General features: G+C 36.6%; 1 protein-coding gene across 2 annotated transcripts in view; it reads right to left on the bottom strand.

The window, feature by feature from the left end:
* The window catches only part of SLC44A5 (solute carrier family 44 member 5), a 373,508-nt gene extending 354,818 nt beyond the window's left edge, over positions 1–18,690 (bottom strand). Inside the window, exon 1 of one of the 2 annotated variants that reach the window (XM_053693344.1) lies at positions 18,564–18,690. In XM_053693344.1, the coding sequence (XP_053549319.1) occupies positions 18,564–18,600 (37 nt within the window). In that variant the 5' untranslated portion in view covers positions 18,601–18,690. Of the gene's footprint in view, positions 1–17,963; positions 17,998–18,563 lie in introns of those variants that run through there. The other variant, XM_053693345.1, reaches the window with a different exon arrangement.
* Between the last annotated feature and the right edge of the window lie 201 nt (positions 18,691–18,891).

The raw sequence follows: 18,891 nt of genomic DNA, 5'->3' as shown, positions 1-18,891 counted from the left end.
AAACTTCACTTTTCTGGTGAAAACAAACTTTGTTTGGTTAAACATTCATCATATCTTATTGAATTTCTCAAGATATACAAACAGGAACTGTCTAAACTTTTTACCACTATTGCAATTACAAAAGAAAAAATCATGCAACGAGAACAAAAACATTTTATCTGTGCTATATCCTTTTTTAAATAGACACTAAAGTTAAAGTTTAAACTTCTATTGATTCAGATAGAGCATGCATTAAAAGAAACTTTTAAATTCACAAATTATATATATACACTGTATATATTTTTTTTCTTTTCAGAACAGGGACATCTATTGTACAAAAACCTGTAATACATTTTTTTTAAATGCCCTACTGTAGAGTCAGATTAGATCATGTGTTCCTTTAAAGGGACAGTGTATTACATTTTCTTGCCCTTGAAAGTGTTCCCATTTTTACCTGCTGGGAGTATACTTTTTTTTTTTTTTTTTTTTACAAATAGTTTCATTACTTTTATTTTGCCATTTAAATAACTACGTTTACCTGTTAAAACTGCCGCCTATACTGTACATGTATGTATTGTAGTAATAAGTACAGAAAAGCTATGTAAACAAAAACCAGCAGAAAAAATCACAGCCCCTGATGGGGGAATGCCAGATAAAGGTACTAAAATGTTCATTTTTTTCTCTAAGTATTGGGTTTTGTGTGATGAGATAAAGAGGTCTCTGTGTGCATAGAACATTGTTTTTCAGTTCCAGTCCTCAGTGTACACCTACAAGATAGATTTTAGTGATATCTGGGGGTCGATCCGATATAAATCGTCGCCCGCAAAAGCCGGCGACGCCAATATTTACGCTGATTTGGTATCCTATATACGGCGTAACCTAGAAGTTACGCGCGTATATTTCTGCCGTAGCCCGTAGTTTTTTGGGCCATAGGCAGGTATACCAAACCAGCGCAGTTTGGTATCCAATATGCAGCGTAAGGACTTACGTGGCGAAAATGGAGAAAACTTACTCCATTTTCACCTCGCCACAAAAAGCAGCCGTAAGAAGCCTTACGCTGACTATTGGAGCCCCGTAACTCCCTAAACTAACTAGAAAATAAACCTAACACCTAACGCATGCGCAATGTCTATCTCCCTGTCAACCGTGATCTTCTAAAATAAACCTAACACCTAACGCATGCGCAATGTCTATCTCCCTGTCAACCGCGATCTGCTAAATAAAACCTAACACCTAACGCATGCGCAATGTCTATCTACCTGTCAACCGCGATCCCCCCCCCCCCGAAATCCCTAATAAAGTTATTAACCCCTAAACCGCCGCTCCCGGACCCCGCCGCCATCTACATAAACTAACCCCCTACTGTGAGCCCCTAAAACCGCCGCCATCTACCTTATCTATCCCCTAATCTGACCCCTTACACCGCCGCCACCTATATAAAAATTATTAACCCCTAATCTAATCCCCCTATACCGCCGCCAGCTATATTAATATTATTAACCCCTAATGTAAGCCCCTTACACCGCCGCCATCTCTATTAAAATGATTAACCCCTAATTTAATCTACCTACCCCGCCGCCAGCTATATTATCTATATTAACCCTAAGTATATTATAGTTAATATAGTTATTACATTATATATATTAACTATATTAACCCTAATTATATTAGGGTTAATATAGTTACTATAGTATTTATATTAACTATATTAACTCTATCTAACCCTAACACCCCTAACTAAATTTATATTAAATTAATCTAATTCATATTATAAACTAAAATATTCCTATTTAAATCTAAATACTTACCTATATCAGCCAATAGAATGCGAGCTCAATCTGATTGGCTGATTGGATCAGCCAATCGGATTGAACTTGAATCTGATTGGCTGATTCAATCAGCCAATCAGATTTTTCTAACTTAATTCCGATTGGCTGATAGAATCCTATCAGCCAATCGGAATTCGGCGGACGCCATCTTGGATGACGTCATTTAAAGGTACCTCATTCGTAGTACAGCAGTCGGCCGGGATGGATGCTCCGCGGCGGCGGAGCGAAGAAAGAAGATTGAAGATGCCGCCGGAAGAATGAAGACTTTGCTGCCGCTTGGAGGAAGACGTCGCCGGAGGAAGAATTCTTCTTTGCCGCTTGGAGGAAGACATCGCCGGAGGAAGAATTCTTCTTTGCCGCTTGGAGGAAGACATCGCCCGGATCGGATCAGGAGTTCGGCCCGGTGTGGTGAAGACAAGGTAGGGAGATCTTCAGGGGGGTAGTGTTATGCTTTTTTAAGGGGGGTTTGGGTGGTTTTAGAATAGGGGTATGTGGGTGGTGGGTTGTAATGGGGGGGGGGGATTGTATTTGTTGTATGCAAAAGAGCTGAATTCTTTGGGGCATGCCCCACAAAAGGCCCTTTTAAGGGCTGGTAAGGTAAAGAGCTTTGAAATTTGTTTAATTTAGAATAGGGCAGGGAATTTTTTTTATTTTGGGGGTTTATTATTTTATTAGGGGGCTTAGAATAGGTGTAATTAGCTTAAAAATCTTGTAATCTTTTTTTTATTTTTTGTAATTTAGTGTTTGTTTTTTTTTTGTAATTTAGTTTAGTTAATTTAATTGTATTTTTAGATAGATGTTTGTAGTTTATTAAATTTATTGATAGTGTAGGTGTATTTATAACTTAGGTTAGGATTTATTTTACAGGTAATTGGGTAATTATTTTAACTAGGTAGATATTAAATAGTTAATAACTATTTAATATCTATTATACCTAGTTAAAATAATTAACAATTTACCTGTAAAATAAATATTAACCCTAACATAGCTACAATGTAATTATTAATTATATTGTAGCTATCTTAGGGTTTATTTTATAGGTAAGTATTTAGATTTAAATAGGAATATTTTAGTTTATAATATGAATTATATTAATTTAATATAAATTTAGTTAGGGGTGTTAGGGTTAGATAGAGTTAATATAGTTAATATAAATACTATAGTAACTATATTAACCCTAATATAATTAGGGTTAATATAGTTAATATATATAATGTAATAACTATATTAACTATAATATACTTAGGGTTAATATAGATAATATAGCTGGCGGCGGGGTAGGTAGATTAAATTAGGGGTTAATCCTTTTAATAGAGATGGCGGCGGTGTAAGGGGCTTACATTAGGGGTTAATAATTTTAATATAGATGGCGGCGGTGTTAGGGGCTCACTTTAGGGGGTTATAGATATAATATAGCTGGCGGCGGGGTACGGGAGCGGCGGTTTAGGGGTTAATAACTTTATTAGGTTGCGGCGGGGTACGGGAGCGGCGGTTTAGGGGTTAATAGCTTTTTTATTGTTAGGCTAGTGAGGGGGGATAGCGGATAGAGGGTTAGACGTGTCGGGCTATGTTAGGGAGGCGTGTTAGACAGTGCGGGCTATGTTAGGGAGGCGTGTTAGACAGTGCGGGTGTTTTAGACTTTAGTCAGGTTTTATAGGCGCCGGCAGTTTCTAACGTGGCGCAAGTCACTGGCGACGCCAGAAATTTGTACTTGCGCAGATTTCTGGACATCGCTGGTTTGTCAGACTTACGGCACGTTAGCATCTGACGGCGCCATATATGGGATAGCTCGAGTTGCGAGCTGAAACTGCGGGCGACGCCGGTTCCCTCGCTTGCGCCGCAAACTGCGATCTATATCGGATTGCGCCCCTGAACGGCAGCACAGGTGAAATAATCAGCTGATGGGCAGGGTCGGACTGAGAATAAAAAACAGCCCTGGAAAATATGGAGACTATCCCTATTTTCATTGAGTCAGTAGAATGGATTACTGTGAAATTCCTTCCCCAATAATTTTTTTTTTCAGAATTAAAATATATTAGTTTGCATTAAACAAAAGTGCTAGATTTTTGTTGTATAGGTTCCCTACAACCCAATTGCATATATTAAAGGGACATGAAACACAATTTTTTTTTACAATTGAGATATAACAGACCATTTTAAATAACTTTCCATTTTACTTCTATTATCAAATTTGCTTTGTTCCCTTTGGTATCCTTTGTTGAAGAAGCAATTTAATACTGGGAGTTAGCTGATCACATCAGGTAGGGCAATCATAAGAGGCATATATGAGCAGCCCCCAATCAGCAGCTAGTTCCCAATAGTTCTTTGCTGCTTCTGAGCCTACCTAGGTGTTATTTTCAACAAAGGATAGCAGAGGAACAAAGCAAATTAGATAACAGAAGTGAAATGGAACAATGTTTAAAATTGCATGCGCTATCTGAATCATAAAATAAAAACATTTGGTTTCATATCACTTTAATCACCCCTTTAAACTGTAGCTTTCCAGCCCCAGCTGCTCCTAAGCCCACCTGGAAATCTTCTGGTATGCTGGTAGGCCAATCCAGCCTTGCTGATGGGTGGGAGCAAGTTATTAACCAGCTGAATATTTAACCTGTGCTCTAGTTCAGATATGAAAATATATCCTGTTGTGTACCCTGAAGACTAGAGTTGAAAAAAATGGTATAAAGAGTATTAAGATTAATGAGGACTGCTATTCCTGCAAGTTCAGGGATAGCATAACCCCCGCAGCTATTTGATGTACAAAAATAAACCTAAAAGAGCAATTTCCCCATACATTTTATACTCCGTATAACATGCAATTGGGCACACATTAAGGACAATTTTACAGTGCATTGTCCCTTAAATTCTGAGATCAGCATCTTTCTGATTTTAGACTGGAGCGTAAGTAATATACACTTGCGTATCAATCAAGCTTGTTCTCACAAAAGACACTCTGCGATTGGCACCTATAGACCTGTAAATGCCTATCCCTGTTTAAAAAAAACAACAAAAACCTTCAGTGACATTTCCTAATTTATATTATTCAGCTTCTAACTTGTAAAACGTTTTAAGTAACTGTGGAGTGTTTCAGACTTTTTTTTTTTTTTTTTACACTCTTGATAAAGCGCTAAAGATTTCACAAAGAGTAGAGGAGGGAGAGCCCACTTCCGGTGCCAGGCTACAAAGTGCCATTCCAGACAGAATTCTGATTAAGAATGTTACCTTCACTCAGACTATTCAGTTTAGCAGCAGATGGGTGAATCACACATTTTTTGACACTGGGTTCTATTCCAATCTGTTAAAAGAATATTTTTAAAACAGAGTGATAAGCTGTTTTTTTTATTTATTTTTTTATATCAAAGCCATTTTAATAAATAAGAAAACCCTGTTTTATAGTGGATTTCAAATTATTTTACACTGCAAAAACACATCATGCACTTTACATTATGAATCCTTAAATGATAGTAAAATCCAAATTAAACCTTCATGATTAAGATAGGGCATGTCATTTTAAACAACTTTCTAATTTACTTTAATCCTCAAATTTGCTTTGTTCTCTTAGTATTCTTAGTTGAAAGCTAAACCTAGGTAGGCTCATATGCTAATTTCTAAGACCTTGAGGGCCCCCTCTTATCTCAATGCATGTGACAGTTTTTCACAGCTAGAGGGTGTTAGTTCATGTGTTTCATATAAATAACATAGTGCTCATGCATGTGGAGTTATTTAACAGTCAGCACTAATTGCCTTAAATGCAAGTCTGTCAAAAGATCTGAGATAAGGGGCAGTCTGCAAAAGCTTAGATACAAGGTAATTACAGAGGTAAAAAGTATATTTCTATAACAGTATTTGTTATGCAAAACTGGGGAATGGGAAATAAAGGGATTATCTATCTTTTTAAACAATAACATTTTTGGTGTTTACTATCCCTTTAATAGGGGTATTACAAAACACCCGTTTTTGGATTTACTTCAATTCAACAACTTTACCATTTTCTAGGGGTATATTTTGGCCTTCATTTGCTTCATTCTCTTTGTATCATTTGTTGAAGAATCAGCACTGCAGTTCTAGGAGCTAGCTGAAAGCATCATCAGCTAGCTCACAGCAGTGCATTGAAGCTCCTGAGTCTGCCTAGGTGTGATTTTCAGCAAAGGATATCAAGACAACGAAACTAATTATATAATAGAAGTAAATAGGAAAGTTATTTATAATTGCATGCTATATGAAACATAAATGTTTAAAGGAATAGTCTAGTCAAAATTAAACTTTCATGATTCAGATAGAGCCGACAATTTTAAGAAACTTTCTAGTTTACTCCTATTATCAAAATTTCTTTGTTCTCTTGCTATCTTTATTTGAAAAAGCAAGAATGTAAGCATAGGAGCCGGCACTTTTATGGTTCAGCACCTGGGTAGTGCTTTCTGATTGGTGTCTAAATGTAGCCACCAATCAGCAAGGGCTGCCCAGGTGCTGAACCAAAAACGGGCTGGCTACTAAACATAAATTCAAATAAGGATACTAAGAGAACAAAGAAAAATGGAAAATAGGAGTAAATTAGAAAGTTGCTTAAAATACCATGCTCTATCTGAATCATGAAATCATTAATTTTGACTACACTATCCCTTTAATCATGACTTTACTGTCCCTTTAAAGTACGGGAGCGCAAAGGAAATCAGCCAATCAGATTGAGCTTGCATTCTATTGGCTGTTCCGATCAGCCAATAGAATGCAAGCTCAATCTGATTGGCTGATCCAATCAGCCAATCGGATTGAACTTGAATCTGATTGGCTGATTCAATCAGCCAATCAGATTTTTCCTACCTTAATTCCGATTGGCTGATAGAATCCTATCAGCCAATCGGAATTCGAGGGACGCCATCTTGGATGACATCACTTAAAAGAACCTTCATTCGTCGGGAGTCGCCGGAAGAAGAGGATGGATCCGCGTCGGCTGCTTCAAGATGGTCCCGCTCCGCGCCGGATGGATGAAGATAGAAGACGCCGCCTGGATGAACATGTCTACCGATCCGGATGTCCTCTTCTTGCCGGATAGGATGAAGACTTTGGACCCTCTTCTGGACGGATCGGTGATACCCGGCGTGGTGAAGATAAGGTAGGGAGATCTTCAGGGGCTTAGTGTTAGGTTTTTTAAGGGGGGTTTGGGTTAGATTAGGGGTATGTGGGTGGTGGGTTGTAATGTTGGGGGGGGATTGTATGTTTTTTTTAAATGCAAAAGAGCTGATGACTTTGGGGCATGCCTCGCAAAAGGCCCTTTTAAGGGCTGGTAAGATAAAAGAGCTGTTAACTTTTTATTTTAGAATAGGGTAGGGCATTTTTTTATTTTGGGGGGCTTTGTTATTTTTTTAGGGGGCTTAGAGTAGGTGTAATTAGTTTAAAATTCTTGTAATCTTTTTTTATTTTTTGTAATTTAGTGTTTGTTTTTTCTTGTAATTTAGTTTAGTTGATTTAATTGTAGATAATTGTAGGTAGTTTAGTTTATTAATTTATTGATAGTGTAGTGTTAGGTTTAATTGTAACTTAGATTAGGATTTATTTTACAGGTCATTTTGTAATTATTTTAACTAGGTAGCTATTAAATAGTAAATAACTATTTAATAGCTATTGTACCTAGTTAAAATAAATACAAAGTTGCCTGTAAAATAAATATAAATCCTAAAATAGCTACAATATAATTATTCGTTATATTGTAGCTATATTAGGGTTTATTTTAAAGGTAAGTATTTAGCTTTAAATAGGATTAATTTATTTAATAAGATTTATTTTATGTTGTTAGATTTAAATTATATTTAACTTAGGGGGTGTTAGGGTTAGGGTTAGACTTAGCTTTAGGGGTTAATACATTTATTAGAGTAGCGGCGAGGTCCGGTCGGCAGATTAGGGGTTAATACTTGAAGTTAGATGTCGGCGATGTAGGGAGGGCAGATTAGGGGTTAATACTATTTATTATAGGGTTTTTGAGGCGGGAGTGAAGCGGTTTAGGGGTTAATACATTTATTATAGTGGCGGCGAGGTCCGGTCGGCAGATTAGGGGTTAATAAGTGTAGGTAGGTAGCGGCTACGTTGGGGGCGGCAGATTAGGGGGTAATAAATATAATATAGGGGTCGGCAATGTTAGGGGCAGCAGATTAGGGGTACATAGCTATAATGTAGGTTGCGGCGGTGTACGGAGCGGCAGATTAGGGGTTAATAATAAAATGCAGGGGTCAGCGATAGCGGGGGCGGCAGATTAGGGGTTAATAAGTGTAAGGTTAGGGGTGTTTAGACTCGGGGTACATGTTAGGGTGTTAGATGCAGACTTAGGAAGTGTTTCCCCATAGGAAACAATGGGGCTACGTTAGGAGCTGAACGCTGCTTTTTTGGTGGGTTTTTTTTTTCAGCTCAAACTGCCCCATTGTTTCCTATGGGGGTATCGTGCACGAGCACGTTTTTGAAGCTGGCCGCGTCCGTAAACAACGCTGGTATTTAGAGTTGAAGTGGCAGTAAATTATGCTCTACGCTCCCTTTTTGGAGCCTAACGCAGCCCTTCAGAGAACTCTAAATACCAGCGTTGTTTAAAAGGTGCGAGGGGAAAAAACACGCGTAGCTAACGCACCCCTTTGGCCACAAAACTATAAATCTAGTGGTAAGGAACTAAAGGAACTTTAAACTCAGCATTTAGTCTCCCATTAAAGGTTTTAATGTGATTATGTTATAGAATTGACCGATTGTTTTATTCCGTGGGTTGTAGATTGTCATGTTAAACAAAGATTCTTTGTGTTCTTATACACAGCTGCGGTGGCATACAAGATCAGTACCAAATGTCATCACATTCTGGTGCCTTAATAACAAAGCTCTCACAGCAAGAATATCTGTGCATGATAAACAAGCATAACAATGAAACAGAAACATGATTAATTATGGATATGACACTTAAAGGGACAGTCTAGTCAAAATGAAACTTACATGATTCAGATAGGGCGTGCAATTTTAAACAACTTTCCAATTTACTTTTATCATCAAATTTGCTTTGTATTCTTTGTTGAAAGCAAAACCTAGGTAAACTCATGTGTTCATTTCTAAGCCCTTTAAGGCTGTCTTTTATCTCAGTGTATTCTGACAGTTTTTCACAGCTAAACAGTGCTAGTTCATGTTTTCCATAATAGCTAACATTGTGCTTACTCCCATGGAGTTATCCATGAGTCGGCACTGATTGGCTAAAATGCAAGTCTGTCAAAATAACTGAGATAAGGGGGCAGTCTGCAGACTCTTTGATACAAGGTAATCGCAGAGGTGAAAAAAGTATATTAATATCACAGTTTTGGTTATGCAAAACTGGGGAATGGGTAATAAGGTGAATTTCTATCTTTTTAAACAATAAACATTTTCAAGTATACTGTCCCTTTAACCCCTTAACGACCAAGGACGTGCTAGATACATCCTCTAAAAAATGGCCCTTAACGACCGTGGACGTATCTAGCACATCCTTGGTCAAAATGAGCACTGGAGGAGGGCAGGAGGGGTGCGGGGGCAAGAGCAGGTGGGACCGCTACGGAAAAAAAAGAAAAAAGTAAACATGGTGGCTAATAGGTAGAGGGCAGGAGGGTTAGAGAAGATGGGGGTGACCATTGGGGGGATGTGGAAGCAAGAGAGCTGTTTGAGAAGGATCAGGGGGTGGGATGTGTCATTAAAAGCTAAAATTAACCCTACAAGCTACCTAATTAACCCCTTCACTGCTGGGTATAATACAAGAGTGGTATGCAGCTGCATTAAGTGGCCTTCAAATTACCAAAAAGCAATGCCAAAGCCATATTTGTCTGCTATTTCTGAACAAAGGGGATGCCAGAGAAGCATTTACAACCATTTGTGCCATGATTGCACAAGCTGTTTGTAAAAAAAAAATTCTTTATTTGATCGTATTTGTCGGTGAAATGGTGGCATGAAATACACCAAAATGGGCCTAGATCAATACTTTGGGTTGTCTACTAAAAAAAAAAAAATATAGTTTTGATAGGAAAATATAAAAAAGGCTCAATTTCTGTTTAATTGGAGTGATAGCAAAAATGCTAAAAATACTCTGGTCTTTTTGGGGAAGTTTTAGTCTGAAATTCCCCGTCCTTTAAGGAGTTAAGGGGGTAAATATTGGGTATTTCTAAACTCAGGACAAAATTAAGAAACTATTTAGCATGGGTGTTTTTGGTGGCTGTAGATGTGTAACACATTTTGGAGGTCAAAATTAGAAATTTATCATTTATAATTGGTATCTTTAGAAAGCCCATTTAATGGCGAGAAAAATGTATATTGTATACAATATGTGTGGGTACAGTAAAAGAGTAAGAGGAAAATTACAGCTAAACACAAACACAGCAGAAATGTGAAAATAGCCCTGATCCAAAACGGTAAGAAAATTTAAAAAATGGTCTGGTCATTAAGGGGTTAAATATTCCTTTAAAGGAACCTGAAACCCAAATTTGTCAAGATTTAGATAGTGCATACAATTTTAAACAACTTTCCGATTCATTTCTTTTACCTAATTTGCTTCATTTTCTTGGTATCCTTTATTGAAGAAGCACCAATGCATTACCTGGGGGGGTTCAAGGGCCCCGCCGATCCGCTGGCATCTACCCCAAGTAAAACTTGAGGACTGAGGTTTACAAGGGGAGGCAAAAAGATAGCGAAGATGGGGACATCAGCCACCAATCTGCAACTCCTGAGCCTGCCTAGGTATCCTTTTTAACAAAGGATACAAGGAGAATCGAAACAAATTAGATAACAGAAGTAAATTGAAATGTTGTTTAAAATCACATGCTCTATCTCAATCATGAAGAAAAAAAAATTGGGTTTAATGTCCCTTTAAAGATGTTCACGGACCATCCATAACCGAAAATAACATTATCAATGACCTCTAGATGGGACAATACCAAACATTTTCATAATTAACTTTTGTTTTATTATATATTTTATTGATATAAACAAAATAAAGCATTTTTTTGTTTTTACATTATAATTTACCATTAAAATATAAAAAAAGTGTGCCTCCCTTAGTATAATACAATTTAATAACAATTATAAAATGATTCAATGACAAGCTCTCAAGAAGGATTGCACCATAAAGATAATCACTGCACAAAACGAGCAATTGTACATAAAGAGGTATAAACTATTATAATCCTATGGGTCTTCAATGTGCTATATTCAGAAGCATCCTTACAAAATCCACACAGGCCTTGGCAGGAAGCACTCATTAAAGTCACTCAAAATCAGATATGCAGATAATACAAGTGATGATGGTGTTTTAATTTTTTTTGTTTTGCTAATTATTATTACTTTATTTTTTTAAAGAAATTTATCAGCTTATCTGTTTGAACAGGTATAAAATCAATGGTAAAACAGGGTTCTACATGTTTAAAGGGACAATAAACATATATACAGGTAGGAAAACCTTAATGTAAACTGCTTGGGACTGGAAAAGGTTTGTATGTAGGAATAGTTTGCATTTTGGAATATTTTGAGTATTTGCATCTGTAAAATGGAACCAAGTGTAAACACTGATATCTTATGTCGTTTTAGGCAATTTTTACATCCATAATATAGATTATATATGCAAACCTAAAGATAGTTTTATATAATTTTTATTACTTTTGAATACATAGTACCATCATAAAGATAATACAGTACAGTGCAGTACTGTAATCAGAAAGGTAGCAGGTAATTTTACTGTTTAAAAAAAATATGAATAAAAGTTTGGATTTTGGAATAATTCAGGATTTTGGAATTTTTGGATTCAGGGATTTGTACCTGTATTTATTTTTTAACCATTATACTTAAAGGACCAGTCAACACAGTAGATTTGCTATAATCAACAAATGCAAGATAACAAGACAACGCAATAGCACTAAGTCTGAACTTCAAATGAGTAGTAGATTTTTTTTTCGGAGAATTTTAAGTTATGTCTTTTTCCACTCCCCCCTGTACCATGTGACAGCCATCAGCCAATCACAAATACATACACATACCATCTGACAGCAATCAGCCATTCATAAATGCATACATGCTTATTCTTGCCTCATGCTCAGTAGGAGCTGGTGACTCAAAAAGTGTAAATATGAAAAGACTGTGCACAGTTTGTTAATGGAAGTAAATTAAAAAGTTGTTTTAAAATTGCATGCTCTATCTGGATAATGAAAGGTTAATTTTGATTGTGTGTCCCCTTTAAAGGCCTCTGTAGCAATGTTCAGTTAATCGCTGGCCTTTTTATTCAGAATTTGCGACCTACCTAATATGTGCATGCGCGCAGATACGTCACTGCATTCCACAATTTTGTTTTTCCCCTCTAATGGCTCATGCAAGTCCATGTCATAACCGTTGCGGCAAGATTTTGCAACCTCATAATCTGCGCACGCACCATGATACTCAGGGCACTTGTTGCCCAGTTATCGGGGCACTTGTTGACAATATATTTTTAATTTTAAATGCAAGCTAACAAATGCACTGTATAATGAAACCCAAATATTTTTTCTTTCATTATTCAGATAGAGCATGCATGCATACTTTCTAAATTACTCCTATTATTAATTTTTCTTCGTTCTCTTGGTATATTTATTTGAAAAAGCAGGAAGGACTGTACGCTTAAGAGCCGTCCCTTTTTTGTTCAGCACCCTGGGTAGCGCTTGCTGATTGTTGGCTGATCTTGTATGCCACAGCAGTTGTGTATAAGAACACAAAGAATCTTTGATTAACTTGAACATTACAGGAAAATGGACCAAATAAAATAGTGAAAGTATATTGCAATTTATTTGTTTCTATACATAATGAAACACTTTATAGTACAATTTTAAGGTGAGAGATTACACTGAGATAAGAGGTGGCCCTTTAGGGGCTTAGAAATTAGTATAATGAGCCCTACCTAGGTTTAGCTTTTAACACAGAATACCAAGAGAACAAAGCAAATTTGATGATAAAAGTAAATTGAAAAGTTGTTTAAAATTGCATGCTTTATCTGCATCATGAAAGTTTATTTTTTACTGGACTGTCCCTTTAACATTAAATAAATGCTAGATAGATTGATATATTCAAAACAAAGATTAGGCCTGAGAATAATCTGCAGATGTATTTTCTTAAAGTATATTACTAAAATGTCAGGAAATTGGAACCAAAAAAAATTGTTAAAAAGTATGTTGCAATCTATTTGTTTCTTTACATAATGAAACACTTTATAGTGCAATCTTAATGCCACGTTAATATAAGCTAATTTTTCAGCAAGAACTGTTATTACAACTGAATACTTAAAGGGACACTGAACCCAATTTTTTTCTTTCATGATTCAGATAGAGCATGCAATTTTAAGGAACTTTCTAATTTACTCCTATTATCAATTTTTCCTCATTCTCCTGGTATCTTTATTTGAAAAGCAAGAAGGTAAGTTTAGATGCCGGCCCATTTTTGGTGAACAAATCTGGGTTGTTCTTGCTGATTGGTGGATAAATTCACCCACCAATAAACAAGTGCTGCCCATTCTCTGAACCAAAAATTGTCTGGCTCCTTAGCTTAGATGCCTTCCTTTTCAAATAAAGATAGCAAGAGAAGAAAGAAAAATTGATAATGTTGATAATGTTTTATCTGAATCACAAAAGAAAAAAATTGGGTTCAGTGTCCCTTTAAAGGGACAGCCAACACTAAAATTGTTATTGTTTAAAAAGATAGTTAATGCCTTTACTACCCATTCCCCAGCTTTGCACAACCAACATTGTTATATTAATATACTTTATAAGATTTAAAACACTAAATGTCTGCCTGTTTCTAAGCCACTACAGACAGCCTCTTATCACATGATTTTTTATTTACTTTTCACAACAGGAGACTGCATGTGGGCTATATAGATAACATTGTGCTCACGCCTGTGAAGTTGTGTACAACACAGCACTAATTAGCTAAAATGCAAGTCAATAGATAATAAATAAAAAGTCATGTGATCAGGGGGCTGTCAGAAGAGGCTTAGATACAAGGTAATCACAGAGGTAAAAAGTATATTAATACTTATTATTATTATACTTTATTTTATGTATTTTATATATTTTTAAACAATAAAAAAATTGCAGTTGACTGTCCCTTTAAACCAAAATTCTAAAGACAAACGGAAGTTAAACTTTTACAATTCACATATAGCTCACAATTTAAAAAAAAAAACTTTCCAAACAATATCTATTATCAATTCACCTCTTTCTCTTGATATATTTGTATTAACCATAGTCACTTTTTATGGGTGTATATCTCGGTAGGCTCTGAAACATGCACGTGTCTTGAGGACTATATGTATAAGCTGTATTACACTAAAGACACAAGCACACCCTTTGCTATTTTGCGGACGGGGCCATGTAGAGAGAGGGAGGATTACAGGTGAATAGTGGGTGTGTACTGGGTGGTTAGGTAGGCGCATCTGGGTGGTCCATAAGTGTGTATGAGCAGTCCACTGGGCGGGTCCAAGGGAAGTCATATAATGCAGGATATATGGCTGTTTCAGCAGGACAGAGCTCAGAATCCGGGACTGTCCCGCACAAATCCAAACAGTTGTGAGGTCTGCACTCCGGAGCCTACCTCAGTATGCTTTCAAACAAAGAAACTAATTTTCAACAAAGCACACCAAGAGGTAAAATTGATAACAGAACTAAATTAGATTTTTTTTTTAAAAAGTATACTCTATATTAATCAAAGGGAAAAAAATTAGTTACATGTTCCATAAAAATATATAATTTTCTGTCTTGTGTTTCAGGCTTTTTAAAAAAACTAAAATAGTTACATATTTTTCATCATCATTGGCAAACAGAATATGAACAGAATTTGTATTTAAATGTGTTTACTTTTATAGCTATCAATTGAATGAGGCCCCCCTATACTTATATATAAAAATCTGTGAAATTGAATTTAGATGTACTTAAGCAAACTGCATTTGGATTTTATGCTAATTTATTCTCTATGTTCTCTGGTATTAGGAAGGAATATTCCTAATATGCTAATGCTATTGTACAGGATATTCATCATAGTAAATCTCCTAGTTAGACAGTGAATAAAGTATCTTGCTTCAATGTGACCTTCCACTTAAGCTCTCAGAGTCGCTATATAACTAATCTGAAGCTACACATGTAGAAAGGACATAGGCCTTGATTAAAGTGTAGTGTAAAAATATTAGCACTATTGTGAGTTAATATTGATCCCTCTCAGTCAAATAGTTCTTTTATATTTTTGCGCTCATATTACATACAAGTCCAAAATATTTTTTTATCACTCTAAGTGATAGTCTAGGGAGCTCTAACATCTACATATGAAATAGCTCAGGTGCACTAAATCCTTCATGACATAAACTTCAATAGAGATGTGCAATAAAATGTGTGTTAGATATTGCTCGAGTGCTAAGCAGAGGGTTGCACTAAGCCAAAGGTGTAAGTGATCCCAGCATCCCAAAAACTCTTGTGCAATCCCACCCCCTGACAACCAATTGCGCAAGAGCAAGGGTTGTCAGTCACACAGGTCGGATTAGTCTGGGGTGATTTTATTCTGCCACATCTGGGATGGCAGAACGGTTAGGAAGCTGCAGTCTGTGGGGTAGCTTGTCAGAATACTTATAGGGATACTAAACCCCAATTTTTTTCCCCGTCATGATTCAGAAATAGCGCATGCAACTTTCTAATTTACTCCTATTATCATTTTTTTTTGTTCTCTTGGTATCTTTATTTGAAAAAAGGGGAATGTAAAGCTTAGGAGCCAGCCCATTTTTTATTTATCACCTGGGTAGCACTTGCTGTTTGGTGGCTAAATGTAGCCACCAATCAGCAAGCGTTATCCAGGGTGCTAAACCCAAAAATGGGCCAGCTCCTAAACTTACTTTTTTCAAATAAAGATACCAAGAGAACAAAGAAAAAATGATAATAGGAGGTAAATTAGAAATTTGCTTAAAATGATATGCTCTATCTGAATAATGAAATAAAAAAAATTGGGTTTAGTATCCCTTTAACTTTACATACCGGTGTACGTTTGTTTAATGTCAGTCCATAGATAGAAGGGCACTGGTCAATAAGACAAACTCCCACATCTCTATTAGTAGAGAGTAAATCCTTGCATATGCATAAAAAACAAAATGTGTGTTTCTTAGTAAAGGAAAATCCATTAAACAAAAAGCAGTAGCACTTTTTTAAATTAGCCTTTTAGAAGTGACAAACAAAATAATTACTGATGTCCCTTTGAATTATAGTATTAGCTTTTCCCTATTCAAATTTGGGAGACTACCTGTGTTTGGTGGGTGGAGCCATGATAGGAGGGGCAGGACCATAGGTGGAATTTTTATAATTGCTGGGCTGTGAATAGTCTGGGGGTGTCATGGACGGACCTTAATAAATCCCTGAAAAACCATGACTTTTGCCCCTGTCTGGGACAATGGGAAGACCTCCCATCCCATGAAAATTCTACAAGACCCAGCATGGTTGGAAACTATAATATGGTCAGACGCTTAGTCAATAACTTGCTGGGTTAGTGTGGAGAACTGAAATAACACAATGGGCTAGATGCCATAAAGATGACATAATCCGCAAGAATGATCCCTATCGGCCTTAAAGGGACAGTCTAGTCAAAAATAAACTTTCATTATTCAGATATAAAAATACTTCATTCTGAAAAGCCCCTTTATTTGTTAGCAGCGTTTGCTGCTCTGAGCTGCTAAAGGCAGCCCACGGCAGAACGCTATTTGTCTGAGAGGTGACGTTTCCACCTCTTAGCCAATAGCCGTGCGGGAAATACAGCTTGGCGCCAGGTTTTGCGCTGTATTGAAAGTCCCCTTTATTTGTTACAATGGTAAATCCTAGCGTTTTACAAACGCTAGGATTTACCATCACTAAGGATGTCCTGTTGATGGCAACTGACAAATGTGGGCATATGGCAAATTACATAAATAGTTTTGGAAGAGATTGGAGTGTTTAGCCCAGCGCTATGTTTGAGCACCTATAGCTCCTTAAAAAGGGTGCCTAGCTGACCCTGGTACCTAAATAGCAAAAGACAGTATACGGAGCGCCTAAAATCAAGTCTAATGTAAAATGTGTGCTAAATTAAAATGTTAATACAATAATACAATAAGTAAAAACATGGATCCATGTAAATACAGTCAAATTCATATACAACTGGATAAAACTATATATAGCAAATAAGACCAAGGTACATATAACAAGTATATGGCTACAATAAAATGGGCTGTAAATGTATAGTGATATAGTAGTCCTTCTGAAATGTGAAATACAGTGAATCCTTGTATAGTGTTTTTATAATCCTATAATCCAGATGTATAAAAAAGAAAAAGGAAAAGATATAAAAATAATAATATGTAAAAAATAAAAGCTATGAAAAAGCAATGAAATATATACCAAAAATTAGGAAAAAAAAGACTTTCTGTTGTAATCCAAGGTGAGGTAAAATCCGAATATATTTTTTATTATTTCATTGGTTTTATTATAGTTTTTATTTTTTACATCTTTTTCTTTTTTATACATCTGGATTTTGGGATTATAACAACACTATACTATATTTTTTCCCAGCTGATAAACTTAAGTGACAACAATGTATCCAGAAAATAACCTACCCAGACAAAGATGTATGCAGAATATTTTAGCAAGTGCACATTTTAAGCAATACTATAAAAATATAAAATACCAATAATTAGCTAATATATATATATATATATAGATAGATAGATAGATAGATAGATAGATAGATAGATAGATAGATAGATAGATATAGGACCAGAATACATTTTGTTTTTACCAATATTTAGATTAAATTCAAAGCTACTATTTGGGATGATTTTAATTCTTTACAAAGACTGATTCAGATACAAAATCCCAAAAGACTTTAATAATTATTTTCTGCAGAAAATTATTAGATAGGTCGATTCCATTCCTTTAGAAAAAAAACGTAAGTATTGGCAAGGTAATTTCCCAACATGATGCTTGAAAATAATAACCTTTGTAACACAGTTATTCTACCAAGACAATGAATTATGCTTTGTAAGTACAAAAAATAAATAATGTAAATTCTTCATTTCATCAATATTAGACACAAGGATTCTGCCACTTTTTTTAAAAAAAAACACCACTGGCTTTAAAAAAAATCTGCAATACATACCCATATGGATGGAAGAATATGTTCAGAATCCTTGCCTTGCACTTATTCAACTAAGTTAGGTTTATGAGAAGCTCTTCCCTTTTAGATGTTGTAACCTATGCTGTACTAATTTATCTTTGCAAAACAATTGTTTTTTTAATGTTGAAACCTTTTTAGTTGCAGTTTCTTTACAGACCAAACGTGACCTGAAGTTCCCTCTCTGCACCTGCTGCTAGGACTATACAACATCCCCCACCCCCAACAGTTACCCCAGAGTGAGACTGGCATCTCCCTAAAAACAAGGCTTCTGACTGTGTTCTAGGGATCTCTTCCCTGCAGCAAGAACATCAACCTGCCAGGGAGTCACACAAAGAGCCCTGTGGCCATTCTGTTTGTAACTTTCCCATCACTGGAAGTAAACACTATGAAGCCCAGAAAAGCTATGAAATTCATATAATATGAGGCTTCTAGTCTGGGAGATCTGTGCAGAGGATACAGGAAACCCACACAAAGTCACTCGCATATGATGCTCAGTGCATTTCATTCAATAAGCAGCAAACAGGCCAGGAAAAGCAGTGCTGCTGCTGCAGCATCCACCACCGTTACATCCCCAGCACTTACCGAGAGGAGAACTGGGGGCAGCCCCCCTCCGGCCCATCTTCCCCAGGGCAGAGGAGCAGATCTCCTGGGCGAGTCAGGGGGCTCTGGCCGGCTGCTGTGATGGCATGTGAAGGGGCGCTGCGGGCTGGCTGGGGACAGTTAGCCTGTGTTTTTGTGTACTGGCTAAGGATGAGGCTGCTGGGCTGGAAGGGGCCGGTCTGGCTGTGATTGGTGGGCGGTGAGATGCAAATCTGTGGAGAGAGGGTGTCTGAGCAGATTATAGCAATGAATAGGCACAGACTGACACTGAATGAGTATAGGCACAGTATGACACAGGCTGAGTGTACAA

Source organism: Bombina bombina, chromosome 10 (genome assembly GCF_027579735.1).
Source record: "Bombina bombina isolate aBomBom1 chromosome 10, aBomBom1.pri, whole genome shotgun sequence".
NCBI classification, from domain to species: Eukaryota; Metazoa; Chordata; class Amphibia; order Anura; family Bombinatoridae; genus Bombina; species Bombina bombina.
The sequence above is the reverse complement of the archived record's forward strand: the minus strand, read 5'-3'. Positions and strand labels throughout refer to the sequence as shown.